Below are 24,977 nucleotides of genomic sequence, written 5' to 3' on the forward strand. Positions count from 1 at the left end.
ACATAATATCCTAAGTTGGAAGGGATTCAGAAGAATCATCGATCCACCCCCTGGCCCTGCCCAGGACACCCCAACAGTCCCACCCCTGTCCCTGAGAGCGTTGTCCAAACACTCCCTGAGCTCTGACGGCCTTGGGGCCGTGACCACTGCCCTGGGGAGCCTGGTCAGTGCCCGACCACCCTCTGGGGGAAGAACCTTCTCCTGATACCCAGCCTAAACCTCCCCTGACTCAGCTTCATGACATTTCCTTGAGTCCTGTCACTGGTCCTGAGAATGAAGTCTGTCTGTCAGCAGGGCACTGAATGTAGATGGTTGCTATTTGACAAAGCTTCCTATGACCATGTACTAACTCTGATTGGATGTGGCAAAAGTTCAAAATTGTGACAGAATTTAAAGTTACTGTATCTGACAAAAGAGAAAAAATTGGAACTAGGAACCAGTTCCTAGTTTTGATAGATGTATGCTAGCTGTTTTCAGGTTGGTGGCAGTAAGTTACATGTGTAATATGCTCTACCTGGTTTGTAGCTGTAACTGTGATGTATGGATTAAAAAAAAAAAAAACAAACCACAAAAAAACCCTCAGCCCCTCTCAAGAAACAACAAAACAATCTCCCCTCTTCCAAGAACTTGTGAAAACAGAAGCAAATAATGCAGTGATATAAGATACACACTTTTGTATTTTTATTCTTATAAGGTTATTTACTGGCTCTTGTTGGCCTCTAGTTCAGTCTGTGTTATTTAAATTCTAATATATGAATTATTTGGATTGAATTCATGTTCGGGGCCATGGTGTTGTATGTATTGATGTACAGCCTTGAATGTGAATAATTATTGTAAACTATATTTTACACCTTTTTTCTGGCTTTATTATATAAATTTTCTATCGGTCGATGATTTAATCATATCTCATAATTTAATGACTGTTTATTCTCCTCTCGACAGATCTCTGTGCTGTAGATGTGTAGTTAGTGACTGGATGACGGATTTCACATATGCTTGGTAGTCTGTAATAAAGGCATGTAGGGTCCTGCGCAGCCTCCGCCTCTTCCTTCCGGTGGGTCGGGGTGGGGACAGGGGTGGACTCGGGGCTCGGGGGCCGGGCCGGGGCCTCTCCCCGGAGAGAGGGAGCAGGGAGCGGCTCCAGCGGGCGCTTCCGGGGGGCGGCGCGCCCGGGGCTGGGCCGGCGGGGCGGCCCCTTCCGGCGGCGGCGAGGATGGCGGCGGAGAACCACTGCGAGTTCGCGGTGCCCGTGGCCGGCGGCCTCGGCGCGGGCGGGCCCTGCCGCCGCTGCAGCTCCGCGCCGCCGCCCGGCGCCGGGCCCGGCAAGTGGGTGCGGCTGAACGTGGGGGGCACCTGCTTCCTGACCACTCGGCAGACGCTCTGCAGGGACCCCAAGTCCTTCCTCTTCCGCCTCTGCCAGGCCGATCCCGACCTGGACTCGGACAAGGTGAGCGCGGGCCCCGCTGCGGGCCCACTCGCATGTCCTCGCCCCGGGCCCGCTGCCCTGTCCCCGCGGTGTGTCCTGTCGGGCGGCCGCCGGTGCGGACGGAGCGCTGGGCCCGGCGCTGCCGTCAGGGGCGGTGGGAGCGGCTCCGCCGCCGCGAGGGCAGTTTCTGAGGGGTGCTGTTTAACGAGTCCGTGAGCTTCAGGGGAGCTGAGGTGTAAGGTGGGCTGATGCCGTGCGAAACCATTGGGTTCGTGAATAACGCAACTGCTCATAAATACAGCAGAGAGCACGGGATCGTTCATACATTTGTGTGACTTTTTATGTTGTCTGACGGGGTTTAGTTTTAGCATTTTAGTGGAATATCTATGTCCACTAACATTTTGTTATTTTTGCACTGTCATCACTCACTTGTTCAATTTCAAGAACCTAATCAAAGTACTTTTGATAATAACTTCTCACTTGGGCATGGCATTCTGTCTTTCAGCAGTTCTTTGAGAAAAACGTTACGTATTCTGCATAGATTGCAAATGGTGGGTGATACTGAATATTTCAGTATTCATTCTGACTCATTTTTATTAGGGAAAGAAGAGTAATTATCTATGGTGTGGTATGCAGTAACAGATTAAAAGTATTTGTATATAGTGCTGGCTCTGGAAGCAATTTTGGAGCAGCATGAACAAAAAGGTTTTTCCAGTACAGTACACTTAGGGAAAAGAAAGGAACAGCTTATAACCCTTGAATATATAACCAACAGATTTAAAATAAAGAGTTGCTTTTAATATATGAATTTTTAAAATTTTAATTTTTTAAATATATATGACTTTTTTTTTTTCAGTGAGACTTGTAGTAGATTTCATTATTTTCTCAAGTATAACTTCCAGGAAGGATATTTCAACACTTAAGAAGGTAGGGAACAGGACCTAGTATTCCAGATTTAGAGAAAAAAACCCAACTTCAAATGTAGTGGTGTGAGAGTGAGTTTTTTTGTTGTTGCCTTTGATTTGGCTTGAGTGTTTCTGGAGAGCTTAAACTAACCTATAAAAGCAAATTTAAAAATGTAGATGACTTGCTGATAGGTCAGAAATTGTCTTTACTTGAGAGAGTAAAGGTTTAAGGTTTTCTTAAATAAAAGATAAGGCACTGCCATATGCCCTGGCAGATTGGAAGGCCAGCCATGTCCTAGGGGGCATCAGGCACAGCATCAACTGCCAGGCAAGGGACGGGATTGTCCCACTCTGCTCTGCACTGGGGCGGTGTCACCTCAAGTCCTGGGCACAGTTGGGGCACCACAATATCAGAAAAATCTAAACCTCTTAGAGGGCATCCAGAGGAGGGACACAAAGATGGTGAAGGGTCTTATGGGGAAGCCATAAAAGAAATGGCTCAGGTCACTTGGCTTGTTCAGTTGGAGGAGACCTAGGGAAGACCCCATAGCAGTCTGCAGCTTCCTTACAAGGGGCAGCACTGATCTTTGCTCTCTGTGACCAGTGACAGGACCCAAGGGAATGGCTCGAGCTGTGTTAGGGGGGATTAGGTTGGATATCAGGAAAAGGTTCTTTTCCCAGAGGGTGGTTGGGCACTGAACTGGCTCCCCAGGGTAGTGGCCATGTCCCTAAGGCTGACAGAGCTCAGGGAGCGTTTGGACAAAGCTCTCACAGACAAGGTGGGATTATTGGGGTGTTGTGGGCGGGGCCAGGAGTTGGAAGGGACTCACAAGGATCATTGATCCAGCTCAAGATATTATGTGATTCTGTGATTTCCTTAATGGTTGCTACTAAAAAGAACTGAAAGGCTTAAAGAAAAGGACCACGTTTTCTTTCTAGCTACCTTCAGGTGCTAATGTTGAGTAGGGTGGAACAGCCTGTCTCTTAGTGTCAGATGTTTCCAATTGCAACAGAGAGAAGATTAACCTTGGCACTCCCTGAGGCAAAACTAGTGTTTAATGGAATAAGATGCTGACACAGGTTCTCTGAATTTAGTGTGTGTCACAATGTCACGCACAACTTTGTATTTGAGACTTCTTGGGAATCGTTTCAGCAAACGAATGGTAGTAGTCATACTTACTCTTAACAATAGGATTTGTTTTCTGGAATATTTAAATCTTGGTATAGAATTGAATTCATAAAAATAGACAAGCAGAGCCTTGCTCACCTTTTCATCATTGTTTAATTTAATGCTTTTACTGCATTATTTCCAGATATTTTCCTATTTCAACACCTTCCTACTTTAGCTATATACCAGTTTTTCTTTTTCAAACTGGTCTACCGGTCTTTTAATTTTCCCCTAAGTGAGGAGATTGTCAGGTTTTCTTAATAAGGCTTTGGCAACAGTATTCATGCTTGATTTTTAATGCCTTTCTAAAGTTAGATGAATTTGTACTGAGGTAGAATCTGTCGAGGAAGAAAGCAAGCAAACACTTAATATTTTAGAAAAATCAAAATCTTCCTGGTAGCACATCCTTAACTGCCATTAGTAAGAAATATCTAAATTGTAGTCATTATTCTAAGAAATAACTGAGATAAACTGTATTTGTCCGTGACATTTCTAACTAGTTAGATGGGTTGTGTTACTGATGTAGTTTTGATAAGTACTGGCAGTCTGCTGACACTCAAAGTTTTTAGGCCACATAGTTTGTGAAAAATGTGTTCTGGGCAACTAGCTCAAGATTTAAAAAGCACACAGGGTAGGGGAGACAATTATTTTTAAATCCAGATTTAGTGCCAAATATTACTATATTTCTGTGCATATTGCTGCCTTTAGCAGAACTTGTGCTTGCTCAGGATATGTAAATGATGTAATTTTTTAAAAATACTCATGTTAGAGCACACAACTTTGAGCCAAGAGCTTGGTGCTGTGGATTCTGAGTGTAACCATTCTGGAAAAGTATTGGTCTCAGTGAAGATAATTAACTGGAAATAAATTTATGACATTTCAAATACTGTTTTAATACAGTTCCTGGGGAGACTGTTAAATGGGACTGGGGAGGCGTATGTATTTGGTCCACCGTTTATGAGTCCTGCTGGAATCCTGAACCGGACTCTAGTGTCCACAATTCAGCGTCACAGTGGGGTAGTGGGTAGTCACAACATGGAACATAATCTGGCAGAGAGTTATAAAGAACAAAACTGTTTTGTTGGCAAGGAGTTTAAGGAGTGACTTCTCAGTCCAGAATTACATAAATGGAGACTAGAAATCTAATAGTGAAGCCTGTTCAATCTAGCAAAGGTATTGTCAGATCCTCCTATTGAATTGTCAAACTATAGATGTCCATGCTAGAAAGCACATAATGTTAACAGTGACAGTAATTATTTATTGGAATGGCTTGCACTAAAAGGTTAGGTTTCACCACTTCTTTCTAAAGGTTAAATTTCACTGTAAATAAATTGAATCCTATGAGTGTTTTAAACTAAGATCAGGGTAAGTGTTCATTATGATTCCTTTGAACCTCAGTCTCTATAATTGAAGTGGAAATGTTTGCAACAGGAATACACGATCATTTTAAAGTTTTGGGCAATATATTTCAAATTCTTTGAAAATACTTGTGTATTGCAGAACTAGGTGATTGAAAATTTAAGAGCAAGTTATTAGGGCTTCCTCTAAAATTTCATGGTGTGGGAGAGTGGTGATAAACAAATGCAGGTTCACTGTACCTGATCAGTGCTTTCTTTTAAATGGTGTCCTTGTAAGTGCATGTGGAAAAGGTTCTAGGACTTACGGACAAGGAAGGAAAAACTTGCTAGAGATGTAATGCAAAAGTAGAACTGGGTAAAGATACAAACACTTGTGTGATTAATTAGCATTTTTGCTTTGTGTTTTCTTGTGAAGAGTGTCAAAATTTGCATGAAACACCTCTGGGGTCAAAACCTGGGGTGATGTGACTACTGAATAGAGAGGAAATGAGTTTCAGCTGCTGTTCTGGTAAACATTATCACCTGTTTGCATTATATATGTATGTATATATACACAAAAGAGAAAACTGAAATCTTATTAGAATATAGATTTGTCTGACATTTGTGGTATTTGCCTGAAGTTCGGGAAATGTCTTTAAAATACCCACACTAGTTGTGTCAGTGAAGATTCAAACTTGCTCGAAGCTTGTAGAAGCCTAATTTACTAGTTAGCAGAGGAAATTGCTTAGCAGGGACACCAAAGTCTATTAATATTTAAGCTAGCAGCTTAAAGCTAGTTATGTCTGTGCAGACTGTAACTATGTATTTAAACTGCTAGACCACATGTTAACTGCAATTTAATATTCTTATCTTAAAATAAAACTTTCTTTTAGAAAATGTCAAAATGCTAATTACACAAGAGAATATAATGTGCTTTCATGTACATGTGGATGAAAACAATCCTGATGATATTCTGATAGACTTATGACCTGTATTTTGAGTGTTCTAGGTAGAACAGATAATTACAATTCTGTGTCAGATTTTATTGGATTTATGTTTACATAAATATCCTTAAAGATCTAGTGTAATCGGCTTTTCTTAGTGATTTCAACATGAAGTGCTTAGCATACATTGAAGGATATTCGGGCAGCTCACTCTAAAGGAGGAGTGATAAGGCATTTTCTATAGGTAGATGCCAAGGAAGTAAATTTTGTGCCCCTTTTGCCTGTGCATTTTTTGCATATGGTTACAATATTCTTTACTGATTGGTTTTCCTTTTAGGGTGATTCCCTGCTGCTAGTCTGTAGCAAACCTGAGCTGTGAGGTCAGTGTTTAAGACACACATCTTCCTCTTTGGGATAATGTTAATTAATGCATGTTTTCCATATCTGTAGACATGTTTGGATAGGCAATTTTTGCAGAGAATTTACATGCTGAAGTGAATGCTATTGACAGAATTTGTACTGCACACTGTTAGCATTTGCCAGAGTTTATAAGTATTGATATTTGCTAATTTCTGTTGCATCATAAATTATAAGACTTATGTGTGCCTTCTTCTTTTTTATTATTTTTCAAGACATATTATTGCCTGAAAGGCTTCACAGAGTAAACAGTGACCCTGCTGGAATTGCGTTTTATTCATACGTGACCTCTCATAAGGTGGAAGTTTAAAGAGAAGGCCCGACATAGCTTCTTCCCTTTGTGGTTATGTTGAAAGCTTGTTTAGTGTATAGAAATCTACTTAGGGAAGGGTAATTTCAGATATTGTAGCCCGTGTAAAAAAAAAAAAAAAAAAGAGGAAAGAAAAGAAATGTTGAAGCCTTTTTTGCAGAGAGTGAAGTAGCCGCTGTTACTTGAGATTTCATTTAGAGCTTTTAGTTACTTTGCTTCCCGGACTGACCTCTCTGTCTCTGTAGTGCTGTAGAGCTAGTGGCCAGTATTGCTTCATAAGGTGATGTGAGCAAACACTGCAGTGTAAAGAATTACAATAATCTTATTGAACAAGGTTATTTCTAGAGATGTATTTCTGTTAACTGGGAGGACTTCCAGTTTTGTAGGCCCATATGTTTCTTAATTCAGTTCAACTGATGACCAAGTACTGTGCTTTTCTTCTTTAAAATAGTGTTTCTTTTTATCTGTTTTAGATTATACTTTTCAACTTCACTGGTTTCTGTTCCTGTACTGAATAATACATTTCAGTTTATAATTCATACAGTTGTCAGCTAATTTAATTTGTTCGGGTTTTATCTGTAGATTGTTCATTCTTGAAGTGTTTTGATAATGTAAATGTATTTAAATATGACCTATTAAAACTATACCATCTTATGCACTTTGTCTATCTGCTGGTTTTGGCGCATAGCCTCGCTTCTGTGAGACCTTGAGTTTAGATCAGAAGAAATTGTGATTAGACTTCATCAAGCACTCTCTGATTTGAGTGCAGGTTAGCTGACATCATGTTTTAATGTATTAAACATTTTCTTGGACAGTTAATTTTATATAAAATTAAACACCACTTCTTCTAAAATGACAGTGTGTCTAAGTGTGTACAGCATTTAGCTTGTAATTATAGAAAGGTGTTTGTGGCTTTTGTAGTTCAGGCTGTGGTCTTTCTACATTCTACCAGCCCCAGCTAGACAAGTGCAGTTATTCAGAAACTAAATCTGTGTACCTGAAAATATATCCACCATCTTTTTTCCAATTAAACATTTTTTGGAATTCTAGGTCCTTTTAAGTAGAAAGAGTTTTCAGGTATCTGAGTTCAGTAAGAAAACCTTTATATATATGAACATTAATGTTCAAATGCAAAGGATTGGGTCGGTAGAATTTTTTTTTTTCATGTGGAACAGCAAGTATCACTAGCATATGTGGTTTCCAGGGAGAATGATTCAAATGTAGCTAGGATTGTTAGTAATGATGCTTTTTTGAGTATCTCCTGTAAACTACTAGAATATTAAGAATAAGTAAAATAAGTATTTGGGGTGCTGCCACATCTTCAATATGTATCGGTGAGATATTTATTGTGCCAAAACCTAAAGGATTAATACTGTCAGTGATCCACTTGGTAGTAGAAAGAAGCAGTAGATCTGTTAGACATCTGTCTTTTGAATCTTCCTTAGACCTCTGACCAGCATGAAATATATCAGTACTGCATTGATCACAGGGGTTCACACATAGATTCTAAATAACATAGGAGATACCAATTTTGCCTCTTTATCTCTTTGTCAGGAATATCAGCTCTGGATTTCTTGATGTGTTTTGCATTTCACAAAACGCTGTAGTCTGTTCAGTAAACTGAGTGTTAGTTAATTTGATCTATTCCTTCACTGTCTGCACGAGGTAGGTAGAAACTGCAACTTCAGTGTATGTTTTTTTAGAAGATGCACATATGACTCTTGCTTGGTACATGGCAGTTCTCAGTACCCTGTGAGGTTTTGTACATTGGAGCTAAGACAAAACTAAATGTTTTTAGAACAAAGTGTTGAGGTTAAAAAGAAGTAGATTTGTTTGCCTTTAATTAAAAAAAAAAGAAAAAGGAAAAACTGGTATTTGATCCTTGCTAGAATGTAGCCTTTGTTCAGGTTTCCAAAAAAAAAAAAAATTCCTCATTTTAAGTGTTAATTTTAGCCTTTTCACTTACTACTTAGATCTTTCATGCTAACAATGTTGATAATCTTTGATAAATGGTTGTGGGTGATTAATCAGGTAAGAGAAGTTGTGTATTACATGATTTGAGTGATCAGTCTTGTAAAATTACAACTACATTGTTGAATTCCTTCCTTTTAATGTCTTTAATAAATTTGGCTTTAATCGATTTGGCTACATCTGAATATCTGCTTGCTATTCAGATGCCAAGCTGAATATTTTCTTGCAATTCTCACTTGGATAGTCAAATCATTGTGGGTTTTTTTGGCTTGTTTGTTTGGGGTTTTGTGTTTTGTTGTTCTTGTTTGGGGTTTTGTTTGGTTTTTGTTTGTTTGTTTGTTTTTTCTAATCTAGGATGAAACAGGTGCCTATTTAATAGACAGAGACCCAACATACTTCGGGCCAGTGCTGAACTATCTGAGACATGGGAAACTGGTTATTAACAAGGACCTAGCTGAGGAAGGTAAGACATTCCTAAATATCCTTTATTTGTTTACTTGTCACTTGCTTATTATTTTCACTGCTTTTGAGTCATCAAAACTAATTTAGAACTAGATGGTAAATCTTAATCAGTGTAGCATTTCAATCTGTTTCAAGCAAAGCTGATAGGCATCATGCAGTTATAGTATGTGCTGTTAGCTGAGTGTTTTGAGTATGATTCCTATTTTCACAACCCCTGTAAGTATTCAAGCAGGAGGGGAGATGGCTTTTATTGTATAGTCTTGTATCTTTCATTTATGACTGTGTGAAATATTTGGGTTTAGTCCTCTTCAAGCAATAGAATGCTGCCTGGGAAACAAGCTTTAGAAGATGTAAATAAAAGTAAGAGTGAAGTTCTGGGATGTTCACAACTGTGGAATATGCTCTTGAAGACTAAACTCTGCTCTCAGCTTCTTCCTCCCTGTCCCCAGTTTGTAACAATTTTACCCTAATGGAGGACTGTTTTAAAACATATAGTACTAAAACTGTATTGATAAGGTATTGAAGAAAGTTTTCAAAGAGAAATACAATTTAACAATATTAGCAAGAAATAGTATGAAATATAATTTCCATGTGCATTGTTAAGCACAAACTACATGTGGAGAACAGGTAAGACTTGAAGCAGTAACGTCAAGCTTTTGTTTCAGGACCTAAGATCTCAAATGACAGGAAGAAAAATTTCCTGCATACTATCAGCTGCAGAGCTTTTCAGTAGGATTATTTGAATTTCTCTTTTGCATTCCAGCCAGAGGCAGGGCCTGAGCTATGGTGGTCTATCAGTCTGCTATGGAATGGTATCTGTGCTCCTTTTTTTGTTTCCTGCCTCATTCTGTATGTGAAATGGCATCTGTTTTCTTTGAGGGTTTTTCGGGACAAAAACATTGAACTACCTGTGCCTGAAGGAGGGAAGAATCATTAGGTTGGTAAATTATCTTATGGGCAAAATAAATAATTTTCTATAGCTGTAGAGAGGATAATCTTAGGAACTGACGATGATTTTGTTCTGGAATCTTTGGTTACACGGTCTTTCCAAAAAATGTTTTCATACTAGGTGTACTGGAAGAGGCTGAATTCTACAATATCACATCACTAATAAAACTGGTAAAGGACAAAATAAGGGAAAGAGACAGCAAAATCTCACAGGTGAGGCTGTTTTCTAGTGTGCTTTTGATTATTTGTTCTATGACAAGCACTGGGTGGGTTCCATTCGTTTTTTATGTAACTGCTCATTTCCCCAGTAAGATAGTGAATGGCTGCCTCCATCTCTGGATGAGCTGGAACCCTTAGTATACAAAGATTAATATTCTTAATTTCTGGCTCCTGCCAGTCTACTTGCAAAGTTCACAAATCTTGTTCAAAACATGAAAACCATCTAAATAATTGTTCCAAAATGTGTGGTAACAGTAGAATTTGTCATAATATCATTTCTGCAAGTAGTTATTTTAGAGAACAGCTTTTTTAGAATATGTCTTTCTCATTTGCATTTAAGTACTCGGAATATGACGAGGTTGCCTAATTATGGTACAACTGCTGTTAATGCAGTACGTTTATGCAGCTTGCATACAGATGCTATTTAGCTCCTGTCATACGTTTCTGTAGCAAAGTTAGTTTATTTGTAGTGCTCTGTGCTTGAGAAGACTCTCATAGCAGCTCATGAATATTTCTCCATGGAAGTGAATACAATAGACAAGTTTGTTCTTTAACTCTGCTACTCTGGCCTTCTTTTGTAACTGAGTCTTCATGGAGATATTCCAAACTCATGTTGCCAAATTTCTGTTGAAGTCAGGATGTGGGATCACGGGGTTGCTCTGCTAGCATTTACTAAAGGTCTCAGCTAAAATGGTCCTAGTCATTCATTGCTCTGTATGGGTTCAAGGTGGTGTTGCTTATCATTTCTAGAAAGTAAGGGCTGCTTCAGACAAATCACAAACATGGTGAATTCCATGACCTATTGAGCATCTTATATTTCTTCTTGAAGGTGCCAGTCAAACACGTATACAGAGTGCTGCAGTGCCAGGAAGAGGAACTCACTCAAATGGTTTCCACAATGTCCGATGGCTGGAAATTTGAGCAGGTAAAAAACCCATATGGGTTTTTATAGTTACAAAGTCTTCTAAAAGATCAGTTTTGTGAAAAAGGAGTATAAAATAAATTCTGTGCATCTTTTGTCACTCAGTCATTTTCAGAATTTGCATATACATACACAGTTAAGTTAAAATCTGATATTTGCGTTCGTATTTGTCATAGAACAAAAAAATGTAGCTTTCCAGGAGGTAAATTGTGCTGACTTTCTTTAAAAACATCTGCATCATGTCTGAAATGTAATTCTTCAGTGTCTACACATGAGCAGTTGAAGGGTGAATCAACCAAAATTATCCAATACAAGTTTATGTGAATGGTAAGTTAGATATAAAGAGCTCTGGGTAAAAAGAGGTGAGCTTGGAAGATAAATGTTTGTCAGGCCCAAAGAGTGATTGTTCAGATAAAAAACTGATAGACATAGGAGGGTGGACTTCACCAGTGTGGATGTGGAACTGGATAGCTATGAGCTATGTGAATGTTCTTTGCACTGCATAAAAATAGCTTTGTGTGTACATTTAAGAATGCATTGTAAAATTGCAAGGAGATCTTTCTGTTATTTTTGCTGATCTCTGTAAATAAGAAACTAACTGTACAACTCCGTCATCCTTCACATTCCTAACCTAGAAGAATATTTAACTGCACTGGAACAATGAATTTGTTAACTCTAAGACACGAGTGCTCAGCCGCTAGCACCTTTTTCAGTGCCTGATGCCCACTGTAGGAGAGATTGGAATAAGCACAAGTCCGTTATCCTGTGCAGTCTCACTCTAATAATACAACAAAGCAACATTTTTAAAATGTTCAGGACACAAAGGTAAAAGAGAACATTTTGTTTATATTTGATGAAATGTGTAAGGTGCTGGTGTCATGGAGACATCCTGACCAAGCAAACTCAGCGAACACAGAGACAGCTTTTTATTCTTCACTTCTCTGGCTCAAGTATTACCAGGTCTGTTTGCCATGCTATGAGGTTGTTGTTGAAGTTCCTGTAAAAAGCTCTCACTTAATGCACATGACTTTTTTGACCAGTGCATTGACAAAGATTTTTCAACATTCTTCTTTGTCATGAGAAACTAGCTTTCATTACAAACAGAGATTCTTTACTTTTTAAAAGATTAGATGATACCATGGCTTTTACCTATCATGAAACCTTACAGTCTTTGGGGATAATGTATTTGGGAGTAATACTGGTTTGACAGTGCAGCTTCTGAAAGAACTGTTATAATCTCTTTTAGAACTGGAAAATTGCAGTGGTTTTCTTGAACATTACACCCTTGTTTCATTCAGCTTTCTTGCCGCTTCCTCCCTCTCCCATGTTGCACTCTTTTAGACACATAGTTTGAAGTAAATAAACACAATATCTGTATGGTCTTATAATACTCAGCATCTTATTGCCTCACACTAGGCCATTCCCTTCTTTGGTTGTATTGGAGACCTGCTTTTAGCAGACAGCATTCACTTGCAACAGAATTAGTATATTCTGTATAATGTGAATAGTTTTATTGTGAAGATCTGAGAACACTGTAGCATTTCTGTAATTTTTTATCTTTTCTAAGCCCGTGTTGTTCAGCAGCATGCTTCCTTCAGAAGTTTTTGGGGTGGTATCCACCACACTTTGTACCTAAAAAACACTGAAATCATCAGCTTTTTCAGAGGAGTGATATTCCTATGGATTGGGAGTCCTTGTGCTGTGAGCCCCATGCAAAATATGTCTAAGTGGTTGGTTTTGATCAAAACCATTTCTTTCCCCTTAACATTTCAAAATTTTATTGTAAAATATGATTGAATGTGGTAATTAAATAGGCGTGGAAGGTGCTGAACTTTTGGTGCACTTATGCAGATGTTTTGATGCCCTTTTCCAAAGAATGTGAGGAAAAGCTTTGCTAGAACAGTACAGTTATGTATTACTCCCAGTTCAAAATCTATTACCAAAAGTTATGGTGCCCTACTTTTCTGATTTCAGTGGGTTATTTTGTAGAGGATTTTTTAGCTTCAATTGTTACTGCTCCATGCAATCAGAAAAAGCCAATATTTTGGCAATACAACATAAGAAACTTTGGACTATACAAAATTGGTACATACAAAGGCTTTAGACAGCAGTGGTGTTGGTCATGTCAATTTTAATGATCAGTGTAACCTGATTCTGTCACCATAATGCACGTTCACAGTATGAGGAGGATGATATTTAGCTGCTGCCTTCAAAATATTCACATAACAATATCAGGATGTATATAACTTCACTGTTCATGGGCCTTCTTATCTATGTCAATCTCCAGTTTACTCAGAATAGGCAGTTGTTGTCTAGCTCTTCACACTTCATTTAAAGCTCTGATCTTTCTCAAGGGCACTGACAGGTATGCTTTAATTTAAATGGGCCAGGAATTGCTATGTATTATTAAGGTAAAATATTTTTTATAGTAACAAGTTGAGAAATTTAGCTGAGGTTATGCTGAGCTTTGAATTATTAGATGGTTGGCAAGTGTGACCAGAGTTCTTGGTAGTGTTTTTTATGGGAACAAAACAGACATTTTTTTTTCCACTCCAGTTATTTTATTGGATCTTCTGTAAATTACCCCTTCTGAAAGCAACTTAGAGCACCCAACTTTTTTTCCTCTAGTTGACTTCTTATGTTTCCTTAGCTGTATTTTATCAGTATTTGGAAAAAGATGAAGCTCTTTCACACCCAGGCTTGATATATTGCTTTACATAACACCTTCCAGTCTTATATCCACGTTACCTTCTCCACTTGACAACTATGACAGGGAAATAATGCTTGCTTTTGTAATGCACTGAACTTTGTTTATGTTTTTCGGAGTTGGCTACACCACAGTGATATGGGGAGTTTTCTGTCTTACTGTCAGTAACTCTTAACTTCCCTTGAAATTACAAAGGGCTTTGCAGCTGCCACAATAATTATTTTATGTGGAAATGAAGTTGTAGCTTGATAGCAACCTGTTCTAGTGGCAAGTAAATATAACCTAAACATTTCAGCTCATCTATTAATTGTACGATTTGGATAATGGTATGTGCTTCAGCTTTACAAAGGTTTCTTTTTGTGTTTTGCTTTGATTGGTTATTTCAGCTTGTCAGTATAGGTTCCCAGTACAGCTGTGGCCGGGCTCAGCAGTCAGAGTATCTGCTGATAGTGTCACGGGAAGTGAAAGGGGAAGAGAGATGCTTCCAGAAATGCTGCAGTGAGGTGTGTCACACCATTCTTTTTGCCCTCACACTGATATGCTTGGCCTCCTTGCGTTTCTGCTGCTTTCAAATCATTCCACTTTATTCCTGGATGTACAGCACGTAGTAATTTGTGTGTATTTGTGACTGGTTTTTATTTATATTCACAGTATTTCATTATACATTATGAATGTTCATATTGTAAAAATAATAAAAAAAAACCAACTAAACAAAAATTCCCTCATTATTCAGTTAAATATTTTTCTTAAGAAGGGTTCTTACCTTCTCAGTAGGTAACTTCTTTTCCTTAAATCTTCTTCTGAAGTTGGCAGCCTTTGATCCATACTTGTTAACTAAGAGAGGTACAATTTAAACCTTACGAACCCTGTAAATACATTTTTGAGTTCAGTGGGTTCAGAAGGGGACATTTCTGTGTTATGGTCAAACTGGGATGATGATTATTTCATCCACCAAATAGCCAGTTAAGTTTTGAGTTTGAACCCTTTATTTTTGGTAACTCAAAACTTAGCTGTTTTTTAGATGGCTGAAATATGTTCAAACTGGAATAACAAATAACAGGAATTTTTCATATGGAGGAGTGAGAGGAGAACAAAACAACCAGTTTTAAATTTTGTCTCAAGTGGAAAAAAAACATCCTGGTGGCTTTTTGGCTTTATTGGTTTGTTATTTTGGGTTTTTTCCATCTTGGGACATTTTCTTGAAACCCAAATGGAGAATCCTAACTTCAGTCACTGGTTTTTTAGGCTCATCCTTCCTTCCCCCCTTGTTCTCTTTTCACTGCTTTTTTAATTGCTTTGTTGCTTCTAAATATTCATGAGTTTGGGAAGGATTTTTTGCTAACCAGTAACATTGGAGGATTTTTTGCTTACCAGTCACCATTTTGCTAACTGGTTAGCAAAAAGTCCAGTCCTTTACATATCTGTGCTCTATTTTGAAGTGTCATATGTGAACTAATTTGGGAACCTCGTGCTCTGTAGTATTTTTCATCAATAAAATGCTTGGAGTACTTGTTCTTTTCCTTGCTATATATATGGTTATTCAGTCTGAAAGATGAGTATAACATCATGAAGATAACATGATTGTGAAGCAGTTTGATAAAAGCAGAGCTTTGCCTATGATTTTACATGAACACTTAACCATGCAATTCTGGATTTTAAAACTGGACTGTTACCTCGCTGTATTCCAGAATCTGCTTTTGATGTACCAAGCACTGTCTGTTTCTTTCAGTTGTATAGGTAACATTTGGAATGTGGCATTAATACTATGGGTTTGCAGACTTTCTGGAATAGAATAAGAATTGCAGCTTGTTAGGCATGTGTAGGGTACAGGCAGCATGATGTTATTCATGTGTTCATGTCCTAGATAGCTCAAAGGAAAATTCGGCATCGTAAAATGGAATATGAGGAAGGCAGTGAAGAAATGAATTCAGGTATAAAATAAAAATAATAATGAAAAAAAATCGAAGCTTTGAAGTCTGATAATTACTTTAAGAGTCCTGTAATAAATGTGCTTTCAGACTTGGTATCAGTCAGCAGTGCTGAGTTTAAGAGCTGATGTGTCTGTATCTTTATAAACTTTTGCAAATCCTTTGAGAAGGCAGTAGAACAAATGCATTATAACTCTAAAAGGCATAGAGGCCATTCTTAGAGTCATACAGTTTGATTCTGTAAAAAAATAACGAGGGGAGGATTTTCTTTTATTCTGTCAACTCTTAGTATAATTAAAAAAAAACATAATCTGAAATACTTTGACTATGCATTGTAACATCTGTTTTGCAGACCTCATATTACTCTGATTTGTTGTGTGTTCTTTTTTTTGGGGGGTGAGGGTTGGTGGTGTTGGGATGGCGGACATGGTGGGGGGCAGTCTTCCAGTTTATCAGCATCTTCCTCAAGGTGTTGCCACCAACACTGGGAACAATGGGGTGACTTTTGGAATAGGAATGCTAAAACATTGCTTTATTTCTGATCTTAATTCCTGACACAACGGTTCATTTCTAATCTGCAGTCATTTTCCATTGTTACTTTTTGTGCCATCAACCTTATTGCTGATGCATTTCAAAAAGCTACGATGAAATTTCTAGCATGTTGTTGATACTATGCAAATTATACATTCTTAGCTGCACACATACAAAACTGCTTATGGGAGTATTATGAGTTGGAGTTTTGAGGAACTTGGGTTCAATGTTGCAAAAGTGACTTTATCTTGAAATGCACCAGCTGATCAATAATGGCAAAAAATCATCAGATGTTTCGCAGTCAGCTAAATCCACGATCCTGTCCAACTGGCTAATAAGTATTCAGTCTACCATGTCTTCTGAAAAGACTTATGTGCAAAAGGTTAACTTTTCTGGTTGTATTATGAAGCATTAGCAAGTAATTGTCAACTAAGAACCTGTCAGCCTGGATGAACGAGGATTGATGATTTGGCTGATGTTTGGATTTTGTATGGTATCTACTTTCAGAGAGATCATTTATTTCTTTAGAGGGTCAATAAATAAAGAAGTATTTTTGCTTCTGCTAGTTACCACAGCTTATCTGATAGTGAGCTGTTGCCATTTTGCAAGAAGAAAAGTTGACTGTATACTAATCACATTGTATGCTTGAATTTTATTCAAATTTCTCTTCAGAGAAAGTGGATTTTTTGTGGCTTTATTTAAACATGTATTCAACTTTCAGAACATTTTCTAGCCTTCAAGTGGATTAAAAATGCTGTTTAATGTTCTACCTTTTACCTCAATAATTGAAGCAGTTACTGTATTTGTATTAAATGGTTTGTAATTGCAATATAATATATAGGATAAACTTTATACTACTTTGTTGGGTTTAAAGCCAACTTTACTGCTATTTTTTCTGAAAGTTTGTGTATTATATTTTTTGTTGATAGAGAAGACAATCAAAAAGTCATCTCAATATATGAAGTAACTTTGTGTTGATTTTCCAGCTCTTCAGTAGATTTTCTTAGTCCATGTTGTTCCACTAAGAAACTAGTTACTTTGTAGGTTTTGTGATTCTGTATTACACAAATATGGTATGGTGCAGACTGCAGAGTATCCATCATGGAAGATTAGCTGACTTAATATCTCAAGGTAAATAAATGGTGCCTTTATATTGAGGATACATTGGTGCTTCTAAAAAACCTGGGGTTTTGTAACTTCATAACACAGTTTTGGTGGAAAAAAATGTCTTTAACACATTAATTTTTGATCAGCCTGTGTTCATTACTGACTGTTTCAAGTCAGTAATGTTACATACAGTGTTTCAAGTATGTATTTTGCAGAACTAGAGCAATGTTAGAAGAGAAGGAGGGAGAGAAAGGTTTCTGGTGATCACACTCAGTGTAGTTAAAGTACATCATTTGAGAGTGATGAATTTTGATGGCCAGTTCTGTTCATGGAAGGCTGAGCCTTGTATGCTGTAATACCATCAGGGTCCAAAAACGTTGACATTGCCTAGGCCTGGAATCAGCTTGGTTCTTTGTGCAGACGCAGTGGCTGCTGTTCTCTGTAGCCATCAACTCTGTCCTCCTGTGGAGCTGCTCACTTGGCTGTCTTACCATAGTGCAGGAACATCTGAACATCTCTCTCCTCTCCTTAGAAGTACAAAGAGGCTTTATTTTTTCCTGACAGTGCTATGTGGAAGCTGCTTTTAACCTTCGTCTGACTTCCACTTTCGTTGAGGGAATAATCTTGTCCCTCAAGTACAGACTCTGGATGAAGATTTCATACTGACTGCGTCTTCCATGCTTTAACAAGGCTTTTACTCTCTGTAGTGTTCTGCTAGACTGATGGCAGTACAGTGTTTGTCTTTACACAGATAACCACAGTGTTTCAAGTGCTGTTGCCCTAAAAAACAAGTCAGGCCTTTTCTACGGGGCCATTTCCAGAGCACTTTAATGATACAGTAGCGATTGTGGAATATTGGCCTCATCGTATGTGTGCGATGATTTGGTAGGTGGATTCAATATACTTTTGGTAATGACATTTAGATACGGTATCTCTGCAACTGGTTGATTTTTAGGATTGGATCTGTGTCAGTGGTAATAGCACCATACATTATCTTGTCATGCTTTTGAAACAAAACTTTAGTATAAGTGAAACAGCTGCATCTGAATTGATTCTCTCTTGGAAAGGCAGGCTATGTAAAGCTTCTAGCATTAGGTAAGTGCATGGTCTGTAAAGTAAGACAATTTCTGCCATTTGATAAACATCTGCTTAAGAGATAGTACTGATATTGAGTATATCCTTTCTCAGTAAATTGTCATTTATCATTCAATATAGAGACTTGTAGAAACTTGTAAATTCATCACATTTCATTATACATGGCTTCCGCTTGTAGCGCTTCCTTAATTAACTTCCTTGTAGCGGTACATACGAATTTCAGATGTTAATTGGTGTCCCACCATGCTGTGTCTTGCTGTTTTCCAATCAAATGCAAATTTTGTTTTTGTCCATTCAAAATATGTTTTAATAGAAATACCATTATTCTGTAAGTGGTGGTGGGGATCTCTTCAGCTTCCTGCATGCAGGCATTTACATGTTAAATCATCCATGTTAAGATACCATATACAAACTTTTAAAAATTAACTTTGAAGGATAGGAAGGTTCCCAGTAAATAACAGAAACAGAACAGGCTGCTTCTCCACTGGCCTGCCTCTGTAGCCTTTTCTTTCACAGTATAATCATAACTGTAAATCATTAATTCTGTAATTGTTTAAAAAGAAAAGCTGTGTTTATCTTATCATCAGTGTCAGTGTATTTGTCAACATCAAAACATATTTGCATTGAAGTGGAGAATTGTGCTTCAGGCACAACCAACAGTGAAGAGTGAGGATTGTTTTTACTAAAGGTGAGACTTTATGGGATTTTATTTTATGTGGAAATGTAATTGACTTTTTTTTTTCATCTTTCAGCTGGTCAGTATTGGTTCTTCCTATAACTATGGCAATGAAGATCAGGCTGAATTTCTGTGTGTTGTCTCAAAGGAATTGCATAACACTCCATATGGCACAACCAGTGAACCCAGTGAAAAAGCAAAGGTAAGTCGCTAGACATTGGACTAAAAAAGCGATGTTGAATTGGGTGGGCTTCACAAAGTCATGCTAGATCTACCTCTGTTCTGGACCATTATTTAATTGCCTTTTTCCTCCTCACTCGTGACTAATTCTCTGTCCATTGTATGAGAGACTGTAAATTGTACAGGTAGCATGCATTAGTTATGCATGCATGGATTATTTAAATACAATACTCTGTACTTTTTCAATACCTGTTTCTTACAGTTGAGAATTTAGGTTTTGTTTCTTATACGTTTGAATGCTTTCTTATTCTGCCACTGGTTCAGTTGAAGACTTTTTTCTTGCTTCACTTCAACTGAAGAAATCTTACTGTCAAGAATGGAGCTTGTAAGATGCTATCTCTGTGAAACAGTCATGTTCAATATGTTATAAGATGGAGGTACTTGTTAGCTTAATGCTTTCAGGGTTCTACTTAATTATCTTTACTTTCTGTAACCAACTTTACAAAAAGATTGTAATGGGCACAGTATCTTAGCATTTTACTCAGTTGTCTTTCAGAGTTTGCACAAAGGAAAATACAAAATCGCAGCTGACTAACAATAAGGCAGAGCAGTTCTGTAATGTAGGTGTATTCTCTGTCATGCATAGTGAACAACTTTTATTTATTGTATTGCCGCATTGTATGAGGAGATGACTACAGGCAAACTGGACACTCCTGTATCAAAAGCTTTTGATTTCATATATGTAGATGGAAAACAATTGGTGAAACATCAAAGGTTGCTTTTTCAAGAATCACCTTTGAAGAAATTAATTTTGAAATAATTGATCTGAGTCTTGGCAGTGAGGCCTCAAATAGATAAAACCTCATTACTTTCTGTGCTGTGTAACATGCTTGTGTAGCTACACATGTGGAGTCATTTTATAATATGGACTATAAAGATACTCCAAGCTTTATGTTGGATTTCTAGTGAAATAAATAATATATGTTCTTTTGTCACTGTTGAGATAAAACTTCCAAAGAATTGTAAAGGATTAATGTAGTCAGGGGTAAACAGTGAACCTAGTACTCTTTTCAAAACCCTAGTCGAGGTCTGCTTTTGCCAGAATGCTTCAGGAAAACTTTGACAAGTTAGAGCTGTGTGGTAGTAATTTAGGACTGAGATACCCACCTGAAATAAACCATGGAATTCTAAAGCCTAATAAACATCTTCATAAGGAATGGTAGTACATCTTCAGGGAATTTCAGAAGCTACCAGAGTTACATTCCATCGTTATATGTAAAAGAAAATATGTGTCAAATGAAAGTGTAAAAGGCTAAATAGAAAAGCTAGTTCAGACTGCAATTCAACTGTGTAAATTGAGTAGCTCTGAGAAAAACTGTCTTAGACCTCTCCATTGCTATGCTGCTTGGTCATTGTCTCAGAGATGGGAGCAGAGCATAATTTGACCAGCGTGATGAGTAAGAATTACTGTTAATTTTGGTTGGCGATAAAAATATTCACTTCTTTTGTCCTGGAAGAATTGAGCTGTTGCTAGCAATTAATAGGCAATACTTGCAGAATAATTTTTATATATTTTGTTTCTAATAGATCAAATTTTTTTTACATAGGTATATGCTGTGACTGGGAAAAAAAATATTTTTTACTTGAGAGGTTTCTGACAACTGTGGTCAGGAATCTTGACTGAACCTCCGGAGCTGTTACACCCATAGTTCCCTCTTAGCATTATCCTGTAGTCTGCAATCTGTTCAGTAGTTTCTGAGTTGGTCTTCATGAAGTTCATGTGACTGAAATTCTGGTATCCACTGATATATTCAGAATAATATGTTTGTGTACTGGGCCTGACTTTTAGATGCCATGATAAAGTCTTCCTAATACTTTTACAGCAGGTTGGGTTAGAAGAAAAAAACCTGCCAGTATGTAATTTTTGTTGACAAGCACTTCAGTTCCAGTTAATAGTCCTGGACTTTCAGAATTGGAAAAAGCATTTTCTGATAGCCATCTAATCAAGCTTCACCTTCATGCCTTCCTAGAGACTTTTTTCTTGTGTTTTCTTAATCAGCACAGTAGGTTAGTAGATGATTCTGTGTAACCTTGTAATTTACCTAAGCAAAGAAAACTGGTCTTGAATGGTTCCAGTAGCTTTTACTGGTAGCTGTGGCACTATCCCACAGGCATTCTTCTCTTTCATATCACTTTATTGACCTAGCACTCTTGGGACAAACGACCAAAACTTGTTCATAATGTCTGCATCCAAAGTTAGATACTAGATACTGGTGAAGAGTACACAGAGTTAAGGTACCAGCTTTACAGTTTTATTTAACTTATCTCTATACTTACAGTCCCTTTTGTTATGTTGCATGGCACTATTGGCTTCTATCTGCTAATTTTAGGACATTTGGAAAAGGAAATTTTCATGAAATCTGTTATGTTTGTTCTTGAAATTGCCAACTGTCATACTTTTTTACTAAGAGTGGGGGTCCCAGGTAAAAGTAAATAAATGTCATTACCAGATGCTTCAGCTGTAAGTGGACTGTACTCTGTTGCAGTTTTGACTCACTTGCAATCTCTTCTTTTCCCTTCCTTTTTGTATACTTGCTGCATGCTGCATGACACTCAGAGTGAGGATGAAGAAACGGATTACGATATGAATGACTCAGATTAAGTGTAAATGTCATGGTGAGCACTAGCTGCCCTAGGATTTTAACCAGATGCTTTTCTGCCCCATCAGTTCCCACCCCCACTAGTGCTGTCTTTTGGCTAGTCCTGGTGGTGTGTGTGTTTGTGATTATAGTTGTAGCATGGTTAGCAAAGGTAGACTTCCTGTTCTGGATTATTGCTGCTTTGACAGAGTAATAAGTGTTGCTTTTACAAACTGTCTTGTGATTCGTTCCTTTAAAGCTTTGCTGAGAAGGAAAGTTCTTCATATAGACTGTAGGGTCAGAATTGCTTTTCATTTTTATTTCACATACACCACCTTTTCTGCCTAATGGGTTTTTTATATGTAGAGGCATCTGATACAGACTCACAGTATACATTTTCAGTAAATGTTTGATTTGGCAATAATTTAGCAAACTTGCCTGAAGTACAGTGTAGTCCAAAGGTGATCTTATCTGATAATTTTGAAATTAATAATTTTTTTAATTGAGATATAGCAAATACAAGTAAATAGTATGATTGTGGTGCAACAGGAAACAACTCTCTGGGGAGGGATTCTTTCCACTGTTGTTTGACATCTGATACAAGATCAAGGTACTTTAAAAGTCACAAGTAGAAGAGCACAAAAAAACTTGCATCTGAAAGAACCTTTTCCTAACGTGTCTGCAAGCACTGCTCATATTTATTGTGCTCTCCAGTGTCTAGAAGATAGCATACCATTGAATGTTTAGTGGTACAGTGTGGGTAGTCACATGAACCTGTATAAATCAAAGATATTTATCATTGCAGGAGATTAAACTTCAGCTTCTCACCTAAACACCTGAATTTTTTAGCTGTAAAGCAGCCTTATATTTATCTCTGAAGTTTGGATAATGTTCCCAAGTATATGATGTGATTCCTGAGGTTTTCCTGTGCAGGGCCAGGATCATCACTTGATGATCCTTGTGTGTCCCTTCCAACTCAGGATATGCTATCAATCTGTGATTCTGTGAAGTTGCTTCACATGGCTGAAGAAAAACCTACATTGTTTTCTTAAGTGATGCTAACAGAAACTACTGCTACAGTAGAACAAGACCTTTTGCCAAGTCTTTAGGAATGGCTGAAGGGAATTAATCAAATCTGAAGCTTTATTGAAAAAAAAGTAAACTGGCACTATGCTGGAATCAAATGTAATATTCTTAAGCTGCCTGAGAGGCAAACATTCCTTAAAACACTGTTCTAGCAGCAGCACCTTTGTTTTCAGTGGGAGGAAATAGTTCTCACGTTCTGCTTCCCTAAGAAGCAATCACACTCGGGCCTCTAGAATTTGAGAGTTCATTCAGCATTGTTTAGAATGTATAAGTCAACTTTGGATCTGGTGCACCTGTAGGGAAAACAGAACAGAAATATGAAAACTAGGGTTGGGACAGTCCGAAGTATGAGTACAGACTGGGTGACAAATGGGTTGACTGAAGAGGACTTGGGAATACTGATGGGTGAAAACTTGGATATGAGCCAGCAATACTTCCAGACTAGAAAATCCATTATCAAGGACTGCAACAAAAGCAGCATGGCCAGCAGGTTCAGGGAAGTGATTCTCCCCCTCTACTCCACTCTCATGAGATCATGCCTGGAGTGCCGCATCCAGCTCTGGGATTCCTGCTACAAGAAAGACATGGACCTGTGAGACTGGGTCCACAGGAGGGACATGAAAATGGTCTGCGAGCTGGAATACCTCTCCTGTAAAGACAGGCTGAGAGAGTTGGGATTTTTTGGCCTGGAGAAGAGGAGGCCCGGGGGAAATGTTATTGCAGCCTTCCAGTACTCAGAAGAGCCTTATGAGAAAAATGGAGAAAGACTTTTTTACTGGGGCTCATAGTGAGAGGATAAGGGGCGATGCTTTTGAACATTGGGTTCAAATTTTTGACCCAGTTGTTTCTGATTGGGTATAATGATGAACATATTCTTTATTGTGAGGGTGGGGAGGCCCTGGCACAGGTTGCCCAGAGAAGTGTCCAAGGCCAGGTTGGACAGGGCTTGGAGCAGCCTGGGCTAGTGGAAGGTGTCCCTGCCCATGGCAGGGGGTGGAACTTGATGATCTTTAAGGTCCCTTCCAACCCAACCCACTCTGTGCTTCTTTGATTTCCCCTTTAGTAGAGATAGAGGTTACTGAAGAAGTAGCAAGCAAAGTGTGTTAAAATATTGCCTAATATGCCTAGTATGTTAAAATATTGCCTACTGAGTTTACTGCTCAGTAAAGTGTGCGAAGTTCAGTGTCCAGATCTGGCTTAGCTTTATCTTATTGCATGTGCTCCTGACGCTACAAAAAATAGTTCCAAGTCTATTAATCTTGTAAGTACTTTTTATCTTCCTGGAAAGAATGCACTCTTCTGCTTCCAGTATTAAATTTGAAAGATTAACAACATTAATAGATTGACTATTATTTTCCAGCTGCACAGGTATTTGTGGCAGCCATGGTTTTGTCTCTGTTGGATACGGTTTCACTTACTGACCACATTTGCTGGTTCAGACCATTAGCCACTATTCTACTCCAGTACCTTGTTCTCAGCTGTGACCAACAGCGAATACTTGAGGAAAGAGTTTTAAGTATGAAGCATTTATGGTATTTACTCCTGATACATTTCCCCACCTTCCAGTAAACCTCAGTTTAGGAATTTTGGCTTCAAGCCTTCATCCAGAAGATTGTATGGAAACTACGATGACACTATAACACCATGAGTCAGTATCAGTGGCATTATCTTCTGTAAGTTTGTCTAGTCCCTTTTGAATTTATTATACAAGCAGTTGCTGAGTAATTTACAGAGGCTGGCTTTTCCTCACGGAATTCACTTGTATCTTTCTTGTAGTTTCATATGAAATGCTTTTTCCTTAGTACTTGTAGTAAATTATCCTCATGAAATAAGCAATGTTTGCATCTAAAATATACCCAAAAGCATGTTGTGTCCCAGGGAAAACATCTTTCTGTATCAAGAAGCAAAAGAAAATGAAGTATCACGAGACTTTTACTTGCAGATTAACATTCTTAAGTACCTGTGCTGAGTATGTTTGAAGCTTTGCTTATGACAGCAG

At 38.1% G+C, this 24,977-nt stretch overlaps 1 protein-coding gene and 1 long non-coding RNA gene across 5 annotated transcripts in view; both read left to right on the forward strand.

The window, feature by feature from the left end:
- The first annotated feature begins 145 nt into the window (after positions 1–145).
- The window catches only part of KCTD5 (potassium channel tetramerization domain containing 5), a 25,902-nt gene continuing 1,070 nt past the window's right edge, over positions 146–24,977 (forward strand). Inside the window, exons 1-7 of one of the 4 annotated variants that reach the window (XM_027667983.1) lie at positions 146–1,447; positions 8,833–8,941; positions 10,010–10,101; positions 10,937–11,032; positions 14,123–14,239; positions 19,150–19,275; positions 24,545–24,910. In XM_027667983.1, coding sequence (XP_027523784.1) covers positions 1,214–1,447; positions 8,833–8,941; positions 10,010–10,101; positions 10,937–11,032; positions 14,123–14,239; positions 19,150–19,275; positions 24,545–24,547 — 777 coding nt within the window. In that variant the 5' untranslated portion in view covers positions 146–1,213 and the 3' untranslated portion in view covers positions 24,548–24,910. Of the gene's footprint in view, positions 1,448–8,832; positions 8,942–10,009; positions 10,102–10,936; positions 11,033–14,122; positions 14,240–19,149; positions 19,276–21,870; positions 23,318–24,544; positions 24,911–24,977 lie in introns of those variants that run through there. The other 3 variants (XM_027667982.1, XM_027667981.1, XM_027667984.1) reach the window with 3 other exon arrangements.
- Positions 1,454–8,414, forward strand: LOC113959152. Its single transcript, XR_003531715.1, has 2 exons — positions 1,454–1,666; positions 8,062–8,414. It is a non-coding gene; the product is annotated as an uncharacterized LOC113959152 (long non-coding RNA).

This window comes from Corapipo altera, unplaced genomic scaffold (genome assembly GCF_003945725.1).
Source record: "Corapipo altera isolate COAL_440 unplaced genomic scaffold, ASM394572v1 104b, whole genome shotgun sequence".
Lineage (NCBI taxonomy): Eukaryota > Metazoa > Chordata > Aves > Passeriformes > Pipridae > Corapipo > Corapipo altera.